We start from the raw sequence: 24,672 nt of genomic DNA, 5'->3' as shown, positions 1-24,672 counted from the left end.
AACATTTCAAAACTATTTAGTATTTCTATTACATAATCCCAAGAAAGTTGTAAGAGCTACACAAGAAAGGTGGCTGTTGATTGCTGACAAAAGTTTCAATGAAAGGCAGAGAGAACAGCCATCATGAAAGTTAGGTGAGAAACAAGGAAGTTTCCCTGGCTGATCTTTTATTTTTACGAAGTGACCACTTGCACCTCTCCTTTGAAAGCTTAACATTTTCCTTTCTGTGACTCTTTCTAACACAACCAAATAGGGCTTTTACTTTAAGCCATAAGCTTCAAGACTCTGAACGAGAGAATTGTCACGGGATGGGGTCCTGCAGGATGGCCGTGATCTCCCAAGGCCCCTTAGCGTGCCAACTTGGCCCAATGGGCACCCTCAATTCTCGTGCGCCACGTCTTTGATGGAAAATATATATAGTAGGGAGGCTGTCTTTACGTCCTCTTGGACACAGTTTACTGTACTGTCTGACCCTGTGGGCTCCTGGACCCCTTGTGGGTCCTGTTTTGCAATGGGTGTTTTGGGGCACCCTACCCTTTTGGGCTCCAACCACCCCTTTACCACGCCCCAAGCCTCGCAGATGGAACTGACATTGTTCAGTGTGGGCCTTGTTATAATTTGCCCCCCTTGTTCTCCCTGGGCTCTCCACTGCTCTGTCTCACTTGGCGCCTCACTGGTGCTTGGGCTGTCCGCCGCCCTGTCTTGTTCCATGCCCTGCAAAGTGCTGCACCCTCTCTGGCACTGGGGTCAGTGCACCCCAAATGCTGCACCCTCTCTGGTGCTGGGGTCCCCATGCTGCAGTGGGTCCCCTATGAGGCCTCCTCCATCCCCTAACAGCCTCACCCAAGCCACCGGTTTTATACAACAATAAACAAAACGCAAGCCCCTGGCTGTAACATAAATTCAAGCCACTCAGCTATACCCTCAGACAAACCCTACCGGGGAATGCTCCATCCCTTAACAATATTGGAAGCTGCTTCTGTGGACAGGCCTCTCCCCTTTGCTTGCTCTGGGAGAGCTCCTTCCCCCTTGGCTGCTGGCAGGGAACTGCCCTCTCTGGGCCTGGTCCTGGGGTTTATATATGAGCCAGACCCTGCCCCTTCCAGTCAGCTGACCATGTGCAGGTGCAGGCTAATTTACCCTCTGGCTTGTTGCCCTGGCAACCTGCACCTGGGCTTCTGTCTGTCTCTCTGGGCCTCTTCCCAGGCAGCCTCTGCCCCTCTAGGAGCAGGGCACCTTTGTGCCCTGCGACAAGACCTTGAACTTCTTTCAACATCTTATCTAAATTGTCTAGTTAGGTTCATTACTGAGTGACAAGAAAGTCCAACCCTGTCTCAACAAATTTACTGTTCTGAAGACTGGTGGTGAAGAGTAAGTTGGAAGGGACCTCAAGGAGGTGATCTAGTACACCCCCTGTTCAAGGCAGAATCATTCTTATCTAAGCCATCTTAGATAAGCTATTCTTAAAAACTTATGAAAAACTCTCTCGAACAGGTACAGTTGATTCAACAAGGCACAGTTGTTGAACACATTCCAGAGATCCAAAGAAAAGGACTGTGCCCCTCTGATGGAGAAGACGACAAAAACTCTCACAGTTCATGCCAATTGCGGGTTATTTTATTTTGATTGATTGATTGAAAGAGCAAGACCCTGTAGCCAGGAACCTGTGGGTTTTTTAAGAAGGGGCACTGGCACACCTCTGTCAAACTTCCCAGGCTTGGCTGCAGCCAATACCCAATGCTTCTGAGGAAGACAAAAGAAAACCTTGACACCTGTAGCAACAGGAGGGGAAAATATTCTTTCCTGCCCCCATGTGTTGACCTACAAGCCCAGAAGCAAGGGAAAACCAGACATCCTATGATGTATACCACAACCTACAGATCACAAACACAACTCAGCTTCCTTTAACATCCCCCTATCCCCTCTGCAAACTTATCCCAGCACTCTGGTAGGAGAGAAGGCAAACTCTTCTCGTTAGACTGACTCACTTGTGTAGAAAAGCATACGTGCATATGTTGCACCTTCTGACAGACTGGCACAATAGCTGACTTCCCCCTCCCCTCGCCAACTCCCCAGTGATGAGCTTCAGATGATTGCATTTCAACTGAACATAACCTTGCTCCAGGTAATGAAGCCCAGGCATCCTTCTCTGATTTTGACCGGTAATATTGTTATGGTGAAATTATGGTGAAAGGGAGCAAAACCAATGTTTCTGAATAAAATTCACACCTAGTATTAGTGAGCATAACTGATGTCAGTGAGGTCTTATCAGTGTCACTGAGGGCCCATACATGACACGTTCACATTTTTGTCCTTACATTGTTTTTGTACACTGATATAGTGAGACAGATGAGCTGCTGTCCCAGGATAGCTACATGCAATAGCCTGCTATTATAGCCAGGGCTGTCCCTAGGTGGGGGTAAATCAGGGCAACTACCCCAGGTTCTGCGCTTTGTGGGGCCCCACGGAGCCGGGTGGAGCGTCGCGGCAACTCGGTGCTGCTACTGGCTTCACATCCGGCCACTTGGCACCCCCCTCCCTGTCACCGAATCCGCTGCTGACTTCCTCGTGTCTGGGGGTGGGGCCCCACGCAGGCTGATTTGCCCTGGGCCTCGCACCCTGCTCGGGTAATCTCTGATTATAGCACCCTGTCATTAAGTAGGAAGCAAACTGTTCAAATGGCTACTTTTGGACACACTGTAGACACACAACATGTAAAACAGTACAGTTTACCACAGTTTCACCTAGGGCATTTTTACACTGAATGCAAGAAAATTACACAGGTCTAGCACTGTATGTCTTACCTCTGCTCATTCTTTACACCAACATTAAGGCTGACTACATTATAAATATGTTGTGCTTCTATTCCGTGAGAAAGAGAGAGAGGAAAATTTATTTTTTCTTCTTACCGTAATAGCTGCTTTAAAGTTTTCCAGTTCCTTCTCAGTGTCCTCCTCAGTAAGATTCCTCTCTCTCTCTGCCTGATTAATTCTAGATTCCAAGGTGTAGCTATCATTTCTAAAAGCCAAGGAAAGTTGTACAAATACATTCTGTTGGGTGTAAAAGAAACAGCATTTGTAGATGTGCCTGTATTATACAAGCTTTAATTCTTACAAAAAAATTACGAAAAGTTGTTTGTCTGACCTTAGTAGGTACTTGTACCCAAGTAAGGACTGTAGTATCAAGTTGAAAATACCTTAAAATGAGTATCACCTGCAAAGGTTATCTTTTCACTTGTTCGTTTAGAATAGTTGTAATAAATGTGGTGGCTTTTTTCATTTCTTGAGAATTTTTTGAAACTTCATGACATAGCTTGACATACACAATGAAGAAAGCCAGCCGAAAGTACTGGAGTCACAATAGGTCTATACCATATCACTGGACTTTCCCCAAGTGTCCCCAAGGTCTTTTAACAGACAGTGTGCAAAGGAAATCCAGAAATGAACTCATCATTTACTGGAAATATTTTACTAGCAATAGCAGTCACTAAAAATGATTTACTGTTACACTTTATTCTGTTGAACCAGTGTTTGAATATTATTTTTCATTTGATGTATTAATATTTGTGACATGTTTAAATGATTTAATTCACATTTTTAAAAATTACTCTCAATTTCTGATCCCTAAATTTTAGATAGGCTAGGGCTGATACTGAGAAGTATTAAGTAGCAACTCCATCTCTACTTGATTAGTTATAATAAGCCACTAGTAGTAGAGCTGTGTAAATAAATTATTTTCACTTTATCAGCAGTTCCAGAAAATTATTTCTAGTTGACATGAAATGAAATTTTTCAATTTTTGGGGTGTGAAAGGCTAATGAAAAAAAAACTTGGACTGGAAACAAAACATTTAATTTAACCCCAAATCAATCAATCAATCATGATTGAGTTTGAGAGTTTTACTAATTTTAAATAAAAACAAAAATAAATTTAAAATGAAACATTGCATTAAAAGACTCATATTGAAATAACTTAATTTACAAATACCAACCATTTTTTTCAGAGCATTTTTAAGGTTGTTTTTTGACCAGAACAATTGCTAAGATTAATACAAATTAATTAAATGCTATAGTTGATCTAAAACTACCTTTTTCTTCTTTAAAAAAAAAGGTTTCAGGCAAAATATTTCCCCCATTATAATAAGCAGTCTAAAATTTAGGCTTGTGTTATCCAAATGTATCCATCTTATGTTTGGGGGTATTCATGTTTGCAGCCCAAAATGTGCCCAGTTTTCAGGCCACTGAGGTCCATGGGAGCAGCGGAGGCAGGGCTCCACTGTTTCTTTAACCTCAGCACCATAAGGAGGTGATGAGGTCAGCACCATGCTCCAACTTAGTACATATACAACTGGTAAATGATTCTGTAACAGACCAGAGATCCTCCTAGTTCAATAAAGCAACTATATGTTAAAAAGGATGCAATACAACATAGCATACAAAACATTGTACTACCATGATAAAAAAATAATTTTATATACAAAATGGAAAGTAGAATTAAGAACACAACCTGAATTACGGACAGCTATGAAGTTTTCATGACAAATTCAAATTTGAAAGAAGGCACAGGCTTTTAACTGTAATGTCAATCAATCATTGAAGCAATTTACCAAAGGATGTGATTAATTCTTTGTTGCTTGAAATTTTAAAATCAGGACAGACTGTTTTCTATAATTTCTTGTTCAGCCAAAAGTTACATCATGTTATGCAAGAGGCCAGAACAGATAATTATAAAGGTATCTTTTGTGGCTTTAAAAATCTGTGAGTTTAGCAACAGACTTACCTCAACTTCTTTTTCAGTAAGTGCAGGGGGGCTGTAACAAAAACATAGCATTTAGTACATTTTTCAAAATGATGTTTTTTGTTAAAATTAAACTAAGATTGCTTTAAAATTCTGTATAGTGTTACATATGACTCAAAAATGTGTAGTGGTGGCATATTGTGGAACCATGAATATGGAAGGAAAAAGCAAGGGAGAAGCTTTTGAGATTGGTAATAGCTGAATGTGTCGGGATCAGTACCAGTCTTTAGTGCCTATATAGGACTCAGATGACATGATGAGGATAGTATGAAAGTCTATATAGATAAGCAAATCAAATTAATATAGAGACTGATGCACATAAAGTATTCCAGGTCTTATTGTTACTGCACTGGCAGTAGCAAAGAAACTGTACTGTGATCATTGACTATTCTTATGAATTTCACTTGTAGCTGAACAAGAAAATGAACCCATGCTGGTTTTAGATCTGACCTGGAACCAAAAGCATAGTAGCATTTCCCGATCTGAAGAATGTCAAAATTTGAAGTCCTCTTCCTACCCTCATTCCTTTGGATTTTAGTTTGGAGGTTCTGGTTTTGGTCCATCCCCTAAAATGTACGTTCAGGAAGATGTCACTGGTAAATAGGACCCACAACCCTTATGTAAGTGAGCAAAACAGACAATGTCTGAAAGGAGTACCAGTACTACTTTTACTTGCATCATAGCTAAGGATGAAAGAAGTGATTGGCCTGCCTGTTGTGCATTTTATGGGTAAAACACACTGCCCAGCAGGTTGAATTATTATTCTCTTTTTCAGTGAAATGTTAATCCCAGACAGGACAGTTTAGAACGTCCAGTATTTTTGGAAAGGGTGGGGTAGCATTCGTATGTAGAGTAGAAGAGATCAATATGTCCTATCATATGGGAAAGAAACAGTTCTTGCTAGAGTAGTCTTATTACTAATTGTTATTCTGAGCAGATGTCTGCTGCTTGGCAAGTTCAGTGTTTGATATGCGCCAGGTTATATTTTAATAATGTTCATTTATTGTTCTGTCACTCGACTTTTGTATTCAAAGTAAAGGCTTTTTCATTTCCTGTATTGGTGTAGAGCTGACTTCTCTTTTTTTTTCCAAAATAAGGTGAGTACCGTGTAAGCATCTGCCAGTGTTATAGGACAGTACAACAAAACAAAGTGAATAATGATAAAATGACCAGGAAATAGCACTTCCTTCATTTGGGCTGGGAGACTCCAACACACTTACAATAAGGGTGCAAAGGTCATTTCTGCATTCATTCAATGGCCTGGATGTACTTTCTGGTAGAAGACTGTTTTTATGAAAAGTGAAGTTCCCCTTGCTAAGTAGTTACCAGATATGCAAAGTCAGTTATTTTGTTTTAAGGTACGAAATTGCTTTTGTCTTTATTATCTAACTGAATATAAATAAGAGTCTCTTGCAGCTGCAACTGCATCACTTGCTAAATAAAAGATTCACTTATATGAAGCTTGTACACAGTGCATGTTTCATGATCAGTACCACATGCACACACAAACTGTACATACAAACATATATACACATATAACATGGATTGTTACACATAATTACACAGCAATTACATGTATGGTATAAAGATGTCTTATGGTACAGTTGTACTGTTGCTAAAAATCACTGTAGTTTATGCAAAAACTTCTGTTAGGTCAAATTCATCCTTGGTGCACCCCCACATGAACCAGGATGAAACTGGTTCTTTGAGTAGTCTAACTGGGATGGAGAGTGTTTGTAATGATTTTAGAACAGTTAGGACAACTGGCTTGATGCTGCTGGTTCATGGTGTGATTTTGGATAAGTCTGCCCTGCACCAGTGGTGTAATGACAGGGAGGTTGGGAGGGGGGGTGGAGGGACGCCAGCTGGAGTGTGTGTGTGGCCCACCTGCCCGCCCAGCGAGTTGTGGTGTTCTTTGGCCGTTCTGCCACTGCCCTGCACTATGCCTCTGCCTACCTCTCTGTATAAGAGAGATGATTCTTACTCGATTTATATACAATGTATGTAAAAAACTTTGAGATTCGGTTAGTTAATTCACTAGATATCATTATTTGTTCAGTGTCTAAAGAGTACAGTAGCACAAAACATGCATTCCTGTACAGCTGTTGCCTATTGAGGAAGCCATGTAGTGAATGAACATTTCACAAGAGTGTTTGCTTCACTGAGTGTACGTACTGTTTAGGACACACAATTTTAGTGAGATAGTTTCAGGTTATGGATTTTTTTTTTAAAACTAAACAAAAACCCCGCTGTTAAAATCACAGCATATAAAAAAAGCACGTCAAGATTGGGTGGCACAGAGCTCAAGAAATTAACAAAAATTGATTTTAAGAAAAACTATAGACAAATCTCTCCCAGGGGTGGTCTCAGTATCCTTGGTTCTGCCTTAGAACAGGTGGATGGACTACATGGTTTTCTGAGGCCTCTTTCAGCCCTAAGTTTCTATAATTAGTTTTTTTCCTAGAGCACTGTATGTGGTAGACACGCTCCTTCTCCTTTAGAAGGAAGAGTGGGGCAGCCATGACCTGAAGTGGGAAGACAAAAGGAGCTACTCCAGACCTGTGTGGCAGAGGTACAGGATCTCTGTGTCAAGAACTCTGGACACTCGCATACTCCTTGAAACATGTGGATTTTGTGGACAGGCCTTGCAGACAATCTGCACACTGGCAAACTCCAGTGCCTGGAGCAATTATCAAGAGGAAAGGGAAAAGTTGCATAGGGGATCTCTGCAGAATTTTCCTTGCCCAGATTTTACCAGGGCAAGAACAATCTGATCTGACAATATTACTTCTTTCAAAAAATTAACATTTCTAGTACTTGTTTATGTCTGTTGCTTCAGGTGGGGGGGGGAAAAAAACCATGAGAGCTAACAGATCTGTGTACAATCTGCATAAGGAACATATCTGTAGGTTTCAAATCATGTTTATAAGACATTCATGGATTTATACATTTGAAATTATTCTTTAAAAAGGTGTTCTCTGTGTTTGTGTCTGAAAATTAGAGAGCTATACTTTTTAAAAATACTACACTATAAATAAGATACAGCTGCAGATCCTCTTTCCAACAATAGTAATACAGAAAACTCTGGGTACAGATCTCATACATGTGCAGAATTGTTCAAAGGTAGTTTGATGGAAGCAATTAGCGTATTTTCAGCGGATGCTGTCCTGATTCACCTATTAAGGCAGTGCTTCTCAGCCAGGGTACCATGGCACTCTGGGGTACCATGAGTTGCTTTTAAAGATGCCACATAATTTTAGCACTCTTAGCTGTGCAAACACCTACACGTGATCCACAAGATAAATTCAAAGGGCGCATCCAGATGAGTGCATACATGTGTTTCCCTGGGGACAAATAGCAGCTACTTGTCCCCAGGGAAAGCCTCTGCATGCGTGCTCTGGTGCATGGAAAATTGCCCTGTGTGAGGTAGGGAAGGCCAGGGCCAGCACCTGGGCTAGCTTCAACAGCGTTATTGGGAGCATCCTGGAACTGCAATGGTGGTGACTTGGGCACATGGAGCCTGGCCAGCAACTGGAGCATGGCTCTTACCAGCAAGGCTGTGATTTTGGATGGTACATTCTGCAACCACATGCACCACCCTGCTTTTTTTTTTTTACACCATTTTTTTAAGATACTGGTGTATCTGATATCCTGGTACCAGATACATGTACAGATCATGCAGTCCTGGTATCTAATTTTGGCTCCACCCTGCAAATATGCTGTGTGGAGAACATTTTGACATGCATTGTGAGCATTTAGCAGTGCCTCAAAAGCACATACATGCTTGTCTGGTTGCACCCAGGGATTTCAAATAGGAATCTATAGTGTCAAAAACCTTTCTGACCTGTTATGGTCTTTCTGAATTCCTTCTAATAAAAGAATTGGTCTATTTTTTCATAGTAAAAATGAGTGAGAGCTAAGAGCTGGCATTTTTCAAGGGGTACCATGAGTCCAATGAGGGGTGCCTTGAGTCTACAAAGATTGAGCATGACTGTAGTAGATTTTACCTTCCTGGAAGAGATTTATGCACACGGAGTTTTCGCAGCAGGATATCAGGAATGCTAGGCATGACATCAGAGCTATTCTTTGCATCTTCCTCAGTTGGGGAAGGTACAGGTGAAGAGCCTAAGGGGAATTCCACAAAAAAAATAAACTTTTTACCATTAAGTTGCTTTCAAAAGTCATATGATAATTAGGAAATCAGCCACCCTGGGCAAATGGAATGGAATTTTCAGAACTGTTCAATATTGACCTAACTCTGCTCTTATTTAAGACAGTGGACGTTTTACCACTGTCTTAAATAAGCCCTGGGCTTATACTGAGCACTTCTGAAAATCCTGCTTTTAGTTTCTGCATCTTGAAAATGGGCACTTCCTTTGTCCCATATACTTATTTATCATCAATCTCGTAATTATTATATTTATTATACTCATATATGAAAAAATAATGATTCCAAAGATTAATCTGTCGAGTGAAAGGAATGAAATAACGAATATTTTGGTAGGTCACAGAACCTCTGAACGCACATGGAACAGTGATTCTTTTCCAATAAGTACTCTAGAAATGCAAAAATTGAACAAGAATAGGTAGACTACTGTACACTGAACCCAATATTTTACCTTCTAGTTTTAACAGTAATATCAGTTTGGAATTTTTGCAGTTATGTTTTGTATCTTGTTCCAATGGGGGTCAACTTTACTGTCATTTATCAAATGTTTTGTTCCAGGCTGCTGACATAAACAAAGTCACCATAACCTATAGCTTCACTCTTCCTTTCCCCCAAAAGCCTGATGGATATATTATAGCCACCTCTTTTGAACTCCAAGTTCATTCAGTGCAGCTTGGAAGAGTGACACTGAATTGTAGCCATATATTTTCAGTTTCTTCACTAGGACCAAGACATGGCTTTAAGTGAATTTCAATATATTATTGTGCTGAAATAGTGGTCACATGATTTCCTAATACCAAGAATCCCTTGCTGCCTCCCTCACCAAGGTCTACCAAAGTCTTCCTTCTTGTTCAGCAAACACATCATGATTCTAACACTGATTTGTGACTATTTCGATGGTAATAACTGCAAGGTTAGCCTTGTTTCTACAATACACCGACGTTCTGGAAAATCCAGCAGTAAAAACCTGAGGACTCATGTTCACTTTTGCTGGGTAGAATCTTCTTCTTTAACAGACACCTTGGGCTTGGAAAATATGTTAGAAAAAGCTCTGTTTCTTTTAAAAAAAAATATGTTAATAGTAATCCTCCAAGTAAAAGAAGCTTAATGGAAGTAGATTGTCTTTCCATTATGTAGCAGATTAAATATTTACTTCTTGTTTTCTGCATCTCTTTAACATTTAAAAAGTCCAGGGCATACCTCAGCACTATTGTGTACTTCCCCTCAGACTATGAGCCAGCCCAGCAACACAGTGTCTTCAATCTACTGGGTCCACTTATTTATTTAACATATATGTGGTTGCAAAACAGTGTTTACTATATAACCCAAGATGATAGAGACAACTTGGCACTGATAATATAACATGATAGACACAGCTTGCATGATTCATAGCATGGGAAACTGTCAGCAGCTTGGTTATTGCTATATGGCTTAGGTAAAATATTACCCCCATGAAAAAACATTAGATGCATTCATTACAATGCAAGGAAATGAGAGGCTCCTTAACAAAGAATTCTAGTCCTTGCTGCTTTTCCCAGTGAGGTCAAGGAGTCAGTCTGTAAATGTGACTGACTCTTTATATGTTAGCTGAACATTTACCATAGTCTTATGCAAAATAGTTCTTAGAATTTAAAAATGTGTTCCTCCCAAAGCCACATGTAAGATTTTAAAGACAATAATCATAATCAGGCTACAAATGTGGGTTTGCTTGAAAATAAGGAATATATAATATACTAAGTCAGGCCAAAAAAACTAGGCCCACTAATGCTACCACATGCAAGATCCCCTTAAAATAATTGCAGAGTAGGATGGGAGAAAAAGTTGTGCCTTTGACTGCAGTTTTATTCAGGTTGCAGGTACTATGATGCAATTTCCCATGATTCTGTAGTTCATATCAGTTCTTAAAAGAATATCTCAACTGTTTTCCTGTGTAACTGAACTGAGGGTAAAGGAACAGAGGACAGTTCTCCCCTGCTTTACTGAATCTTCTTGCTCTGCCTTTTTAGGAAGTCATTAGGCTTAATCCATGTCAGGGGGAGATGTGGGGACTGTGCTGATTAGGGATGAGATGCATCAGTCTCCACCCAAGAATGCTGGAAATAAATAAATAAATAAATAATAAATAAATAAATAATAATAATGGAGGCTGAAGATGCATCTTTTCTGCGGAGCATGGCCCAAAATGGAGATTCCAGAGCAGCAGCCGCCGTGGGAAGTCCATGACAGGATAGCTCCAAAGAAATCATACCCCAAGACACTATAAGCAGGACAGTGGTGGATAAATGGAATCTCTGCTCACCTGGATCCAACCTCTAACAGATCACAGGAGATCTGCTAGGTTTGGGGAGAAGAGTAAGCCACATAGTTCCCTGGGCAGAATAATGTGGGCAGAAAGTTCTCCATGGATTTTTTTCCCCCAGAAACTTCCTGCAGCTAAGCTGCCTTCCCATGGTTTTTTTAATTAGATTTGTTCTTCTATTAGTAGTTATATATTAACATGAACTACAAATATTTAGGTTAATATTCACTAACCTGGATGCCCAATATTAGTTATTTATACCTGTATTTCAAGTTCCTAAATAAAAATTGTCTGATTTCCACAGGTTCTGAGCACCCAACAACTCCCTTTCAACTCAATGAAAACTGAAAAACAAACTGTAAAGAATTTAGATACGGATTTAGTGAGTGACCAACCTTAAAAATCCGTCATTGAAACCACCAGTCTTATCCTTCATTGTGCTATTACTAATATTTGTTTTTTCATCCTTGTATATATCAAGGAGCCCCATGGAGTTCATATGCTTTATCACCCTTCTTGAGGCAAGAGCAAATTACCTGTTTGTTTAAAAAGCTTCTCACCATACAATCACCTCAAACATCATGATACAGAAAGGTAACATGAGTATACTGGTTCACCTATGTCTCAAGCCTCCAAGGCCTCTTTTAAGATGGAATACTAGCTCTACTAATGCTAATAGGAACTTTGCTAATGACTTCTATGAGGATAAGATATCATCCTATGGGCTTTCCCTTCAAAAGAGATGTTGAAAAATTGGATAGTGCTCAGAGAATGAGTCAGTCTGGAAAATCTGCTTCCAGTTGAGATTCTTGGGAAGCTACATCTAGTTTAAGGATTTGGATAATTCATTTCTGGAACAACTTAATTTAGAGATGAGGTAGATTTCCTGTCATTTGAACTCTATAATTTTTAAAAGATAAGCTCTATGTACTTGATGGAGAATTATTGGGTGAAATTCTGTGGTCTGTGTTACGTAAGAGAACATACTAGTTGATCTGTTCAAGCCTTAAGATGTATGAAATGATGAAGTCAGTAGAATTATTTCAGAAGTTTTGTATCAAACTCCAAGTGAGCATGAATTAAGCTTCTCTCATTTTTACTCTCATACAAATTATAAGGCCAGGTAATAACCCTGTGGTCATTTAGTTCAATTTCCAGCCTAAGCAGACTTCCCAGAATTCCTGTTTGAACTACGGAGTATCTTTTAGAAAAACATTCAATGTATATTTAAGAATTTCCATTGTTGCCGAGTTTACCACAACCCTTGGTAAACTGTTTCAAAGGTTAATTTCCCTCAGTATCAACAGGTCTTGTTGTCCATAGTCTTAATTCATCTAACTTCATTTCTAGGCATTTGATATTGTTATAAATAGACTAAGCTTGTGAATCTTTCATTATCCAGCTGATTTTGCACAGCTTTATTTCTCCTGGCTCTTTTGTGAATTTTTGTTAACACCCTTTTTGAATTGTAGACATTAGTACTGGGGACAGTATTCCAGTCATAGTTGCCATAGTACCAAGTACCAAATATGTTGGTAACAAACGCCCCGCTTCAATTTTATATCCTGTTTATCCAAGAGCCAGATCAGCCCAGCCTCACACTGCGAGCTCACATTCATAATTATCCAACATGCTTCCCCTATTTGTACAGCCTACATGCCCTGTTTATAGATGTGTGGACTTTATATTTGGCCTCACTGAAACCCATAGTACTTTTCTGGTCCAATTTAGAAAGACTTCAGATTGCGTCTTATCAGTTATTATTTGTAACTCCTCTAAATGTTTTTGATGATATTATATTTTCTTCCAGACCATGGGGAAAAATGTTAAATAGCAGATAGTCAAGAACTGATCCCTGCAGGACCCCACTATGAAATGAACCTGCTCAGTAGCAAGCCCCCATTTAGGGGAACATATTGATGCTTCAGAGAAACATAACTGTTCTTATAGAAGAGTACCTACAGGACAGTTTCTTTCATATTAGAAGAATTTTAAAAAGCATTCATGATACTGCACCTCTTTCCTGTTCAGCTGCTTCACTAAGGTCAGGCAGTTTAAGTCCAACTAAGTTTTGATTTCGCAACAGAATATGTTCCTGTTGAGAAAAATGTAAGTGTTTCTATATAACATAATAAAAAGGCTCAAGTTAAATATCACAGAACAGTGGAAACTAATTTTGAAAACTATATTTATGGAATACACATCTGTACATGTTAATATTATTTGTAGCCACATTAAATTAAATGACTTTGAAATTCAAGTATAAAATGGTATCAAAAGGAAGGATATTTTGAGATTGTATCTTTTACTGAACGAGCTGCATGGTTGGGAAAAAGTTAGGCAAGCTTTTGAATGCAAGGCAGTCGTGCATTTGAAAGCTCATCTAACTTTATCCCAACAATGCAGTTGGTTCAATAAGAGATATCACCCAAAAAATCCTTGCTTCTTGCATAATTCCTGGACAGTCACAGCTACAACATCACTCAAATATTAAATTCATTTTAATTATCAGATACCCAGATTAAGTAGTCTTCAATGTAAATTCATGGTCACCCACTGTGGCAGCTCAATGCAATTTAAGATTTGCAAAATGTGTTTATTAATAACAACCAATGAGGTTCAATTCTCTCTGCAAATGGAGAAAACAAAGAAAAAAAATCTAGATTTTGTTAAATCAAGAGGAATGTAGTGCCTCAGTAGTAAAGGACAGAAAACTCAGAAAAGCATATTCAACTAAGTTTCTATCACAGTGTCCAGTCAGTTACTCCAGAAACGATGCTACTATTGTAAGCCAATGCTTCTCACTGTTACTGCACACATTGGTGCCACTATACCTCCCAAGTTGGAAACTTGTAAAGCAAAAAAAAAAGGGATTAAACTTTGTATATAAAAAAGAGTTGATAACATTCTTTTCCCAAGTGCATTTAAAATTCATAAACACTTTTTTTTGCGAGAGAGAGAGATCTCTGTTAAAACTAAAATTAATCTCCTGTAACCTGAATAATATTTCATATGTTGATTTATAGTTCCAGCTACTATATCTATTTCTTTTAAATTTAATGTTATTTAGGATTTGTCATCAGTATGGCATTCACCATCAGAGGATTCAAGTGCCTTTTTAAGGAAACTGGATTTCCAGCACATATTTTTATATCTTAAAGTATGTAAACAGGAAAAAATTGAGTAACTATCTTGTCAGTTCTAAATAATACTATAGAGTGAAATAGTCTCCTTTAAAATTTGCGAGTCTCTTTTATATTAACACTGTGTTCATCTTGCATATTAACTGCTGAGGATCTGTAACAAGATCTGACTAGGTTATTGCTATTAGAAGTCACGCGTTTCATTCATCTCCTCTATAGTGTTAGGGACCTTGGTACAATTTATGTATACCAATTTGTGGGTGCCTAACTATTACATTTCATCCCACCTGAGCAATCATTTCCACCTGACCACGAGATGATAGCGTTCAGAAGCCCAAGGAGAGGAAGAAAGGAGAGCAGCAGAGTAAGGACCCTGGACTTCAGAAAAGCAGACTTCAACTCCCTCAGGGAACTGATAGGCAGGATCCTCTGGGAAGTCAGTCTGAAGGGGAGAGGGGCCCAGGATAGCTGGCTCTACTTTAAAGAAGCTTTACTGAGAGTGCAGGAACAAACCATCCTGACGTGCAGGAAGACTAGCAAGTATGGCAGGAGACCAGCTTGGCTTAGTAGGGAACTCTTCAGTAAACTAAATCACAAAAACAAAGCTTATAAAAAGTAGAAACATGGACAAACAACTAGGGAGAAGTATAAGAGTATTGCTCAGGCATGCAGGGATGAAGTCGGGAAGGCCAAAGCCATTGGAGTTGCATCTAGCAAGGGATGTGAAGGGTAACAAGAAGGGTTTCTACAAGTATGTCAGTAGCAAGAGGAGAATCAGGGAAAGTGTGGGTCCCTACTGAATGGGGAAGACAGCCTTGTGACAGAGGATCCAGAAAAGGCTGAAGTGCTCAATGCCTTTTTTGCCTCAGTCTTAACAGGCAAGGTCAGCTCCCAGACTACTGCACCAGGCAGCACAGTTTGGGGAGGAGGAAAGTAGCCCTCAGTGGTGAAAGAACAGGTTAGGGACTACTTAGAAAAGCTGGATGTGTACAAGTCATAGGGCCGGATGGGATAAACCCGAGGGCGCTGAGGGAGTTGGCTGCTGTGATTGCAGAGCCACTGACCATCATCTTTGAAAACTCATGGTGATCAGGAGAACTCCCAGATGACTGGAAAAGGGCAAAGAGTGCCCATATTTAGGAAAGGGAAGAAGGCGGATCTAGGGCACTATAGACTGCTCAGCCTCACCTCAGTACCAGGAAAAATCATGGAGCAGATCCTCAAGGAATCAATTTCTAAGCACTTGGAGAAGAAAAGGGTGACTGGGAACAGTGAGCATGGATTCACCAAGGACAAGTCATGCCTGACCAACCGACTGCCTTCTATGACAAGGTGACTGACTGTGGATGGGGGGAAACAAGTGGCTGTAGTGTACCTTGATTTTAGTGAGGCTTTTGATACAGTCTCCCACAACACTCCTGCAGCCAAGCTAAGGAAGTATAGTTTGGATGAATGGACTGTAAGATGGATAGAAAACTGGCTGGAGCATTGGGTTCAGAGAGTAGTAATCAATGGCTTGATGTCTAATGGGCAGCCAGTATCAAGTGGAGTGCCCCAGGGGTCAGTCCTAGGGCCAGTTTTGTTCAATGTCTTCATCAATGATCTTGAAGATGGGTAAAAGTGCACCCTCAGCAAGTCTGCAGATGGCATCAAGCTGGGGGGAGTAGCAGGTACGCTGGAGGGTAGTGCAAGGATTCAGGGTGACCTAAACAAATTGAAGGATTGGGCCAAAAGGAATTTCACAAGGTCCAACAAGGAGAAGTGCAAAGTCCTGCACTTAGGATGGAATAATCCCATCCACCAGTACAGGCTGGGGGCTGACTGGCTGAGCAGCAGCTCTGCAGAAAAGGACCTGGGGGTGACAATGGACAATAAGCTGAATATGAGTCAGCAGTGTGTCCTTGTTGCCAAGCAGGCTAACAGCATACTGGGTTGCATTGGCAGGTGTGTTGCCAGCAGATCAAGTGAAGTGATTATTCCCCTCTATTCAGCATTGGTGAGACTGCATCTGGAGTACTGTGTTCAGTTTTGGGCCTCCCACTACAAAAACAATGTGGATAAATTGGAGAATCCAGCGGAGGGCAACAAAAATGGTGAAGGGGTTGGGGCACATGACTTATGAGGAAAGACTGAGGGAACCGGGCTTATTTATTCTACAGAAGAGAAGACTGAGTGGGTATTTGATAGTAGCCTTCAACTAGCTGAAGTGGGGTTTGAAAGAGGATGGAGCAGGACTGCTCTCAGTGGTGGCAGATGACAGAACAAGGAGCAATGGTCTCAAGTTGTAGCAAGGGAAGTTTATGTTAGATATTAGGAAGAACTTCTCACTGGAAAGGTAGTGAAACACTGGAACAGGGTACCCAGAGAGGTGGTGGAAGCTCCATCCTTGGAGGTTTTCAAAACCCGGCTAGACAAAGCTTTGCCTGGGATGATCTAGTTGGGGATGGCCCTGCTTTGCACAGGGGGTTGGACTAGATGACCTTCTGAGTTTCCTTCCAACCCTCATTTTCTATGATTCTGTGATTCTATTATTTTGAAAAAGAACATATAAAAATCAGAAAGTCAAGACCTAACTTATAGAGAAATACTGAGGTAACAACCAGATTTACTTTTAGACTTAAGAGGCCAAATTCATCCTTTGTTTAATTCTAGTGAGGTCAGCAACATTGCATCATGGAAGAACTTGGCCCTGTAAGTCTGGCATTATCCTTTGAATGCCTTTTGCCTGGGAGACTCTTGCTCTAACACACCAAGGAATTTGAAAATTCAGGTGAGAAACGGAGTTACTTTCCCACTGTGGGGAGCAGGGGAAGAAGGCCTGGAGTGGGGCTGAAGCCACCCCTACAACACTAGTCCCTGCAACTGCACACCCATTTGTGAAATTCTAGACCTGTTTCTGGGTCCATACATGGGTAGATCTAGGATTTTGAAAAGGATATGCAGCAGATGCAACTGGCCCCTTAGGTGTTGGCTGCAAACCTACCCACTCCCAATGTCCAGGAAGCCAACACTGCAAATTATGCCTCTGAGTGCAGAAAGGGGGGGGCTGCTATTGCTGTTGTCTTCAGCCATGCTGTCCCCTGCTGACTGGCTGGAGTGAGGCAGAAGCAGCCCTGGGGTTCCCTCTGCCACTAGGTCAACCATGGTCAGCGGTGATGACAGCAGGTAGATCCTTCCTTCCTGCTCCCTGCCTGGTCCCTCCAGGTGTTCCCTGCCAGCTCAGGGGCTCCAGCTGGGCCTCCCCCCCAAACAGCACCCCCTATGATCTGTGCTCATTTCCTGCAAGGACTCTGTAGGGGACTCAGACATCCAGACCTACAAGGAAATTGGAGCCCCTGGCACATGTGCTAAACAGTAGAAAAGGGGTACGACTTGACCATTGCACCCCTGCCTGGATCTGTTCCAGGGCCATACATAGTTCTCAGTCTGCACTCAACAACTTCTATGTATGCCAGTGATCAATATGTGCCATGTTGTGAGAGAAGTTCTGGAAAAGCAGGAAAGCACAGGAGAGGGAAGAAAAGGAAACATAAGAGTATAAGTAACACTTTAAAGCAGTTTTTTAAAGATAATGTTAGTTGATACATCCTCAGGAAGGAAAGCTTTTTGGATCTAAAAAATCTGCTTAGAGTTTAAAACAGATCATTTTACTCCCAAGTATTGCTCAGAAATGACAAGACAGTTAATCAGCTTCTTCCTGTTTACGTGTCATGTATAAAATCTGAAACTGAAGTGCCACTATGTTTTATGTTCACCTTTCTAGTAAAGAAAACAATTAATATTTCTTCTGCATTGACATTATATATATTTTCCCATTAAATTGTTTCTTAGAGACAAAAAATGAGTATATAACAGCAATATATGTCTTGTGGAGAGATCATGGTTTGTTTGGAACTAAAAACTATGGACTTTTTCTATGGAAATCTCAATCTCTAATCAATGCACATGGTGTTCATTAAAAACACAAAAGCAAAATAAAATGTTATTTTAAATTAAGTTAAATTTTCTGTTTTTTCCTGTAATTTTAGAACAAGCTTTCCTGTAATTATAAAAATGTGAAAGATAAAATAAGAAAAGTTGACTGTAAATACACTAAACCTAAAAGCAATAAACTGTTGCTTTTAGTAGATTCATTTCCTGGCACAAATAATAGTTACATACCATATGATAATGTTACTTTTCTAGTAGAACTATTTAGAAATATTGCTAATCAGCTTAATAATAGTCAAATCTAACAAATAGGTTAATTCAACAACACAGAAGTAAATACATTTTATACTAACATCAGAGGTCTTTGGTTCAGGTCTCTGTTTTTAAAATGGCTGAAATGTTAAGCAGGCATGTTCTATTAATAACAATGTGAGTGTCACTTGCAATGTCTTTTGCTCAAATCAAGTGCCTGCATCTCAGAGTGTCAGGAGTCCAACACTTACTAAAACAGTTCTAGCAAATGAACAATTAGATGAACAACACTAGTCCTCAAGCCAATATCAAATCTAGTAGAGTCTGATATTCTGGTATGACAAATATTAAAAAATGAACAAATAAGATTGTTTTCATATGGTTCAATGCATGAACAACACAAAAGATTGTTTTCAGATGAACACATAAGATTGTTTTCATATGCTTTTCTATCCAATATTCTCAATTCCATCTTTGAGAGGAACAAAATTATTTTTTGCTTAGTCTACTACAAGACTAGAGTTACTACAATGTAGTCTGCTACAACATAGTAGACTAGAATTAAGAACCGATGATGTTATTTTCTGATGCACATGAACAGCAATTCACATTATGTACAATGCTAGAACATTACAAAATCCTAGACTGGAGTTATATCTTAAGACTCACCTCTCTGAGCTTCGTCAGTTTCTGCATTCGAATGGGCTGAACCTGTATTTGGAGGTCTTTGAATGCTGTTGCTTTAGTTAACTGATTGCTGGATTTATTACCAATGGCAAAAGTTTTATCTTCTTCAGACGGTAATTTAAAAAGTGCTTTTTCTTTATGTCCTGGTTCTGTACTATCCCACGATACAGCTCGTAGCAGAGGAGGGGACATTACACACACTTTAGGTTCTGGTTTACAAGTAATTTTAGGGTCCACCAGTTCTGGCACAGAACTTTTTGACTTTGGATCCATAGCAACTATTCCCGGTCCTTGGACATGTGTTCTTAAAGGAAAGTCATTTTCTTTTGATTTCTTAAGGAATGGTTTTCCACGTACATTTTCACAAGCACCTGCACAAGTGGTAAGTGTTTTGCCAGCATCACTACTTGAAGGGGAGGGTTTGGGTAAATTATCCATACGCTTAAGTGGATCAAAATTTTCTTTTTGTTCAGAGAGTTTCTCTTTGGAGTTTTCAAAACCAGTGGAACGAGAAACCAACCTTCCCTGAGAAACCTTTCTTTGATCATTCTGTTTTTGATCACTTAATCCTTTTGCAGCATTCTGAAAGAAAAGAATACATATAAAAGCATAGGGAAACAAATGCACTAAGTTAAATAAAGTTGGACTCTCAAAGTAAAGGACCATTTCTACTATCACTATTATTTGTTTCTAAATGACCTGCAAGCAGAGAGGAAGTTTTCCAAAGGCACAAGAAAGACATGTGCATTTCGGCTACGGGCAGACACATTCAAAAAGCCTGAGCCTGAATTGATTCAATTTTTGTAGGTTAAACTAATGTGAATGATAACGTAAGAACCAAGTTCATCAGCCCATCAAGCCCTACAAAAGCAAACATCTCTCTCATTAGTTTCAAGCTCTTCTTATCTGCAGGGTTCATTTGCATTTGCAAGCCACTAGCTGTCTACCCTTTGTTCCAGTGAACTTGGAGACCCACACAGACACCTCTCAGAAGTAGCTAGCATGGAGGAGGGGAGGGGGCATAGCCAAATGCCTGGTCCCTGTCCTGGGGTCCCTGCCATGGGAGGGGAGCGGGAGGGGGAATCCCTGCTTAAGCAGCCAGTGGAGGGGGGGAGGGGCAGGTGGAAGCCTCAGCCAGCCAGAGCAGTGATAGTGCTCTGGCTAGAATGGAAAGGGGCGGGGCCAACCTTGCTCTGCTCCACAGACAGCCCAGCCCAGCCCAGCCCAGCCCAGGGCTGCAAAGCATCTGGGATGCTGGGGCACTCTGGTTTAACTTAAACCAGGAAGGGGTCTGGCTCAGACACTGCATAAACTGGTTTGACCAAATCAGTTCAGTCTGATACTACATTCAACCATGTTTATCTTAAACCAGTTTGAGCCATTTTTAAACTGGTTTATGTGCACTGAATTTATGCTTTATTACAGGTTTAAATCAGTTTCTGATTGCTTAAACTGGTTTATGTATAATGTCTGTCCCTAGCCTTGAGGCTTACTGATGGTCAATGAAAACTGAACACCTCATCTGTACCTGAAGCAGGAATGAAACTTAGGCAAAAATTTCATTGAGTTTGATCTAAGGTTTCCCACATTTACTTCAATACCTTTCATGGAAATCATTACTTTCCATGAGTCTTCCTTTTGTCAAGTGTATGGTTTCTATTATTACCCCAATTCCCAATGCATAAACCTACATTTCCCTCCTTAATTAAGCATACATGATAGCTCCTCCCCCTGATATTTCTCATTTTCCCAGGTACCTATTATTTCTCTCTGCTCTATTTGCAACTTCTCATTAGGAAATTTCCTTTGCAAAATCCATTGCCAATGTTTATTTCATCTTTCTGATCATCAAGACTTATACTTGACCTTTTTCCATGCTCTGATGTCTCAGTTAAACTACATTATCTTCTGTATTCTTCTCCTGCTCCCAAAGGAAATAGATTTCTTCCAACCCTTTTACTTCCCTACCCCTTGGGCAACTACCAGCTTTGCTGGCTCATGTGTTGGGGAGGTTGGTTCAAGTCAAAGTTCTGCCTTCTCCCTACCTTTATGCCTGGGGTAAGAGGGAGAACAGAGGGAAAAGAGAGCTCAAGGCATATGTCCCTTTCTGTCTCCACAGTGGTCCAGTGAAGATGTAGGGAATACCAGTGAGACTGTGCACAGGCAGAGATGTGTTCAGAAGTCTTACTTCCCCTTAACTCGTATGTGTGTAACTGTATCACATTACAATATGGTGCTAAATGCTAAAATCAGTGAGACTACTTATGTGAGGAAAGATGTACTGGACTACAAATTTTTGCAAGACTGGATCTGTAGGCTGGATGCAACCATTTTCCCTCCAGTACTTCAGATGGTCCTTTGTAGTATCTTCAGTTCAGTACTATTTATCATTTCATTTTGTTTAAAATGGTTTACCTGATTTCAAAGCCACACAATAACATTTTTATCTTAGTTTAAATTCAAGAGGAAGATTTTCATGAGATACTGTATTAAGTGCTTACTTCTGCAGATTGCCCTTCATCCTCTTTTATAATTTTGTTATTCTAATAAAAAGAAAAAAGAAGAAAAAAAAATCACATTTGCTTTATATATACACACACACACACATCTACATATACACACAATGAATACTGCATTTAGCTCTGCTATCCTGGAGATATTCTGAGATGATATTTTAATCTCTCATTTTTATTGCAATGCTTAAATGGAGTAATCTTAACGTAATCTCAAAGGCTGCTGACAGATGTGGAAAAAACAAACAAACCCAGCGCTTTACTGGAAGGGGAACTGTGTCAGTTTGACCCGGCTTCCAGTGACCTGATTCAATCAGCTATTAGATAAAAGTGAAAAAGCCCCACTGAAACATGTGATCTATACAGATGTTGGGCAAACCAGGTCAAATTGATGCAGTTCCTCTTCCGGGTATGTGCTGTACTTGGTGTGGGGGAACGCTGAGATGAATGTAAAGTGCACCCCCCCAATCTGTCAGCAGCCTTAATACTTATTATTTATTATTTTAATTTCATATAAATTGAGGTAGAAATTAATTAGACTCATGTATTGAAAACTGCCAGGATAATTCCTCTGCCCTTTTGATTTTGACTGGTTCTTCCAGTACCTCTCTATTACTTCATGTTTCAAAACATCATTATACCATGTATAATCTAGCCTTTAGTCACAATTCTTTAGATTCATAAAGGCTATAACTTTCCCAAAAAAATGAAAGCAGTGCATTTTTCTAGCATGTACAGTTCACTCATACCTGCAGTGGAGACACTGATCCAACACCAGCAGCTGTACATATATCAGGGCCTAGAATAATCAAAATATATGATGACATCTGATTGTTTATGTTTTGTTTGAAAACTGTATTATTGTAATGGCTAACTATCGTATTTTACATGAAAATTTGGGAAACAGTACCAAAAGCACAACACTGAAAATTTGCTATTTAAGCATTAAAATCCATATAATTGTAGTTTAGGGAGAAAATGGAAAGTCCATTTGCCCATTCATCTCCAAACACAGTCAGAGAAAGGGCATTAAATATTACACCAAAGCTCCACAATTGGTAAAGACAATATGTTACAGACATAAAATGAAAGACTATAAAATAGAATAAACTTTTCTTAATTTAATGTGGCCATTCTTGAGCTTTGGTATTATCAAGAAGACTATGTTTTTAATTTATGAATACTACCTACTTCTCAATGGAAGGAAATGTATTTTGGCTTTGTAAGAAAAATATACATAGGATTTTACCTGCTGGGACTGGAAGAGTGAGTGAGTTGTTCCGAGATGATACAGGTGAAACTCTTGGACTACATGTGGGGGAAACTGCTTCATTAAAATGAAAAAACAAAAACTTATTTAATAATTCTTGCAATTATCTCATTATTTCTTAGTCTTTCATTCAGATAAAAGAAAGCAAACAATGCTATAGTGCTATAATCAATAGATGGCAACATTCTTGGCCAAAGCATTTTCAAGTCTTAACAAATTATTTTGGTTTACTACAATGTATTAGAGCAGTGGTGCTCAACCTTTTGGTTCCATGGGCCAGATGAGTAGTATGGGGCTGGTCTGCAGGGCAGATTAGGTCCTGAGGCCTCGTACCAGCCACACCCTGCTCCGGGTGCTGGGACTGGGTCCCAGGAGCCCAGCACTGCCCCTTCCTGCCCCCACAAACTGGGATTGGGTCCCAGGGACCCAGTACCCCTCCCTCCCAACCTTTGCTTGAAAGAATTTGGTCTCAGAAGTCCAGTGCTGCCACTTCCCACCTTTCACGTGCCAGGACCCAGCTACACTCCCTCCCAGCCCTCCACACTAAGATCGGAACCTAGGGTCTGGCACAGCCCCTGTCCAGTCTTGCACAGTGTAATTGGGTGCTGGATCCCATGCACAGGGCTTGGGGTTTATCATGGGTTTGGAGATTTGGCAGCCTCCAAATTTCTAGAACTATGGGTAACCCCACAGGCCAGATGACATGGTGCCCTGGGCTGGATCTGGCCCTTGGGGTGAAAGTTGAGCACCCATGTATTAGGGGAACAGAAGATAGTATTCTTAAAAAAATCAAAGCAATTGCCAGACAAATTCTTAAGAGGGCTATATATCACTCTCAAATCCTAATTTTCTAGCGGGCTCTCTGGTACAAAATCCTTACTTTGTCTTCAGAAGGGCTCCACTGCAACTCAGAGAAAGAAAAGTGGATGTGGATATACATGAAGAAAGGACTAACGTTTATCAGTTTACTGAAAATAGATAAACTTCCTAGGGTGCTTACACAAGTTACATTTTTTTTTTTGAGAGATGAGGCCCCTGAAAGTGCTGTACAGCCATGATATAACATGTTCATGGCTGCCTAGCAATTTAAAAAAGGCTAATCATGCAAAAACATAACTCTCTTTAAATCAACTGGTGGCACTCTAGAGCAGAACCCCTTAGGGAACTTCTGTTCAGGTTCTCCGTGAGGGTTAAGCATGGATGATTCTGCCTACATCCCATGTGCCTTTGCTGCCCAGCCCTGCCCCCAGAGCTGTCACAGAGAGGAGAGAGTCTCCACCCTATGCAGCAGGAGAGGGAAGGGGATGGGTAGGGGATTAGGGTGAGGGGGGCTCACTTCCCCCACTCCAACCCCCCTTCCCCCCCCCCAGCTCTGGCCATGGCAAAGCAGAGCCAGCAGCTGCATGCTGCTGCTGTCAAGGGGCCTGGGTAGGGGGTGGGGGAAAGGGCCTGGCTCAGCTCCCCCCAGTACGCCAGCTGAGGCAAATAGGTGGGACGGCGGGGCTGTGAGGCAGTGCAGTTCCATTTGGCAGCCTCCTGGGTGGCTGCTGGAGTGCCCCCCACTCAACAGATGAATGTCTATTGGGTTCAGTACGTCTCTAACTCATGATACTT

The 24,672-nt window shown here is 40.5% G+C and overlaps 1 protein-coding gene across 2 annotated transcripts in view; it reads right to left on the bottom strand.

Moving 5' to 3' along the window:
- MRVI1 (murine retrovirus integration site 1 homolog) overlaps positions 1–24,672 on the bottom strand; it is a 289,447-nt gene that overhangs the window by 24,376 nt on the left and 240,399 nt on the right. For both annotated transcript variants that reach the window (XM_019519582.1, XM_019519583.1), the window contains 8 exons: positions 23,038–23,115; positions 22,538–22,587; positions 21,777–21,818; positions 19,258–19,857; positions 13,280–13,358; positions 8,804–8,921; positions 4,779–4,809; positions 2,910–3,050 (listed from right to left, as the gene is read on the bottom strand). In XM_019519582.1, the coding sequence (XP_019375127.1) occupies positions 2,910–3,050; positions 4,779–4,809; positions 8,804–8,921; positions 13,280–13,358; positions 19,258–19,857; positions 21,777–21,818; positions 22,538–22,587; positions 23,038–23,115 (1,139 nt within the window). The remainder of the gene's footprint in view (positions 1–2,909; positions 3,051–4,778; positions 4,810–8,803; positions 8,922–13,279; positions 13,359–19,257; positions 19,858–21,776; positions 21,819–22,537; positions 22,588–23,037; positions 23,116–24,672) is intronic.

The sequence above is a fragment of the Gavialis gangeticus genome, unplaced genomic scaffold (genome assembly GCF_001723915.1).
Source record: "Gavialis gangeticus isolate Ggan-Ray unplaced genomic scaffold, GavGan_comp1, whole genome shotgun sequence".
Classification (NCBI taxonomy): domain Eukaryota; kingdom Metazoa; phylum Chordata; order Crocodylia; family Gavialidae; genus Gavialis; species Gavialis gangeticus.
Note: the sequence above shows the minus strand (reverse complement) of the source record. Positions and strands in the feature narration are given on the sequence as shown.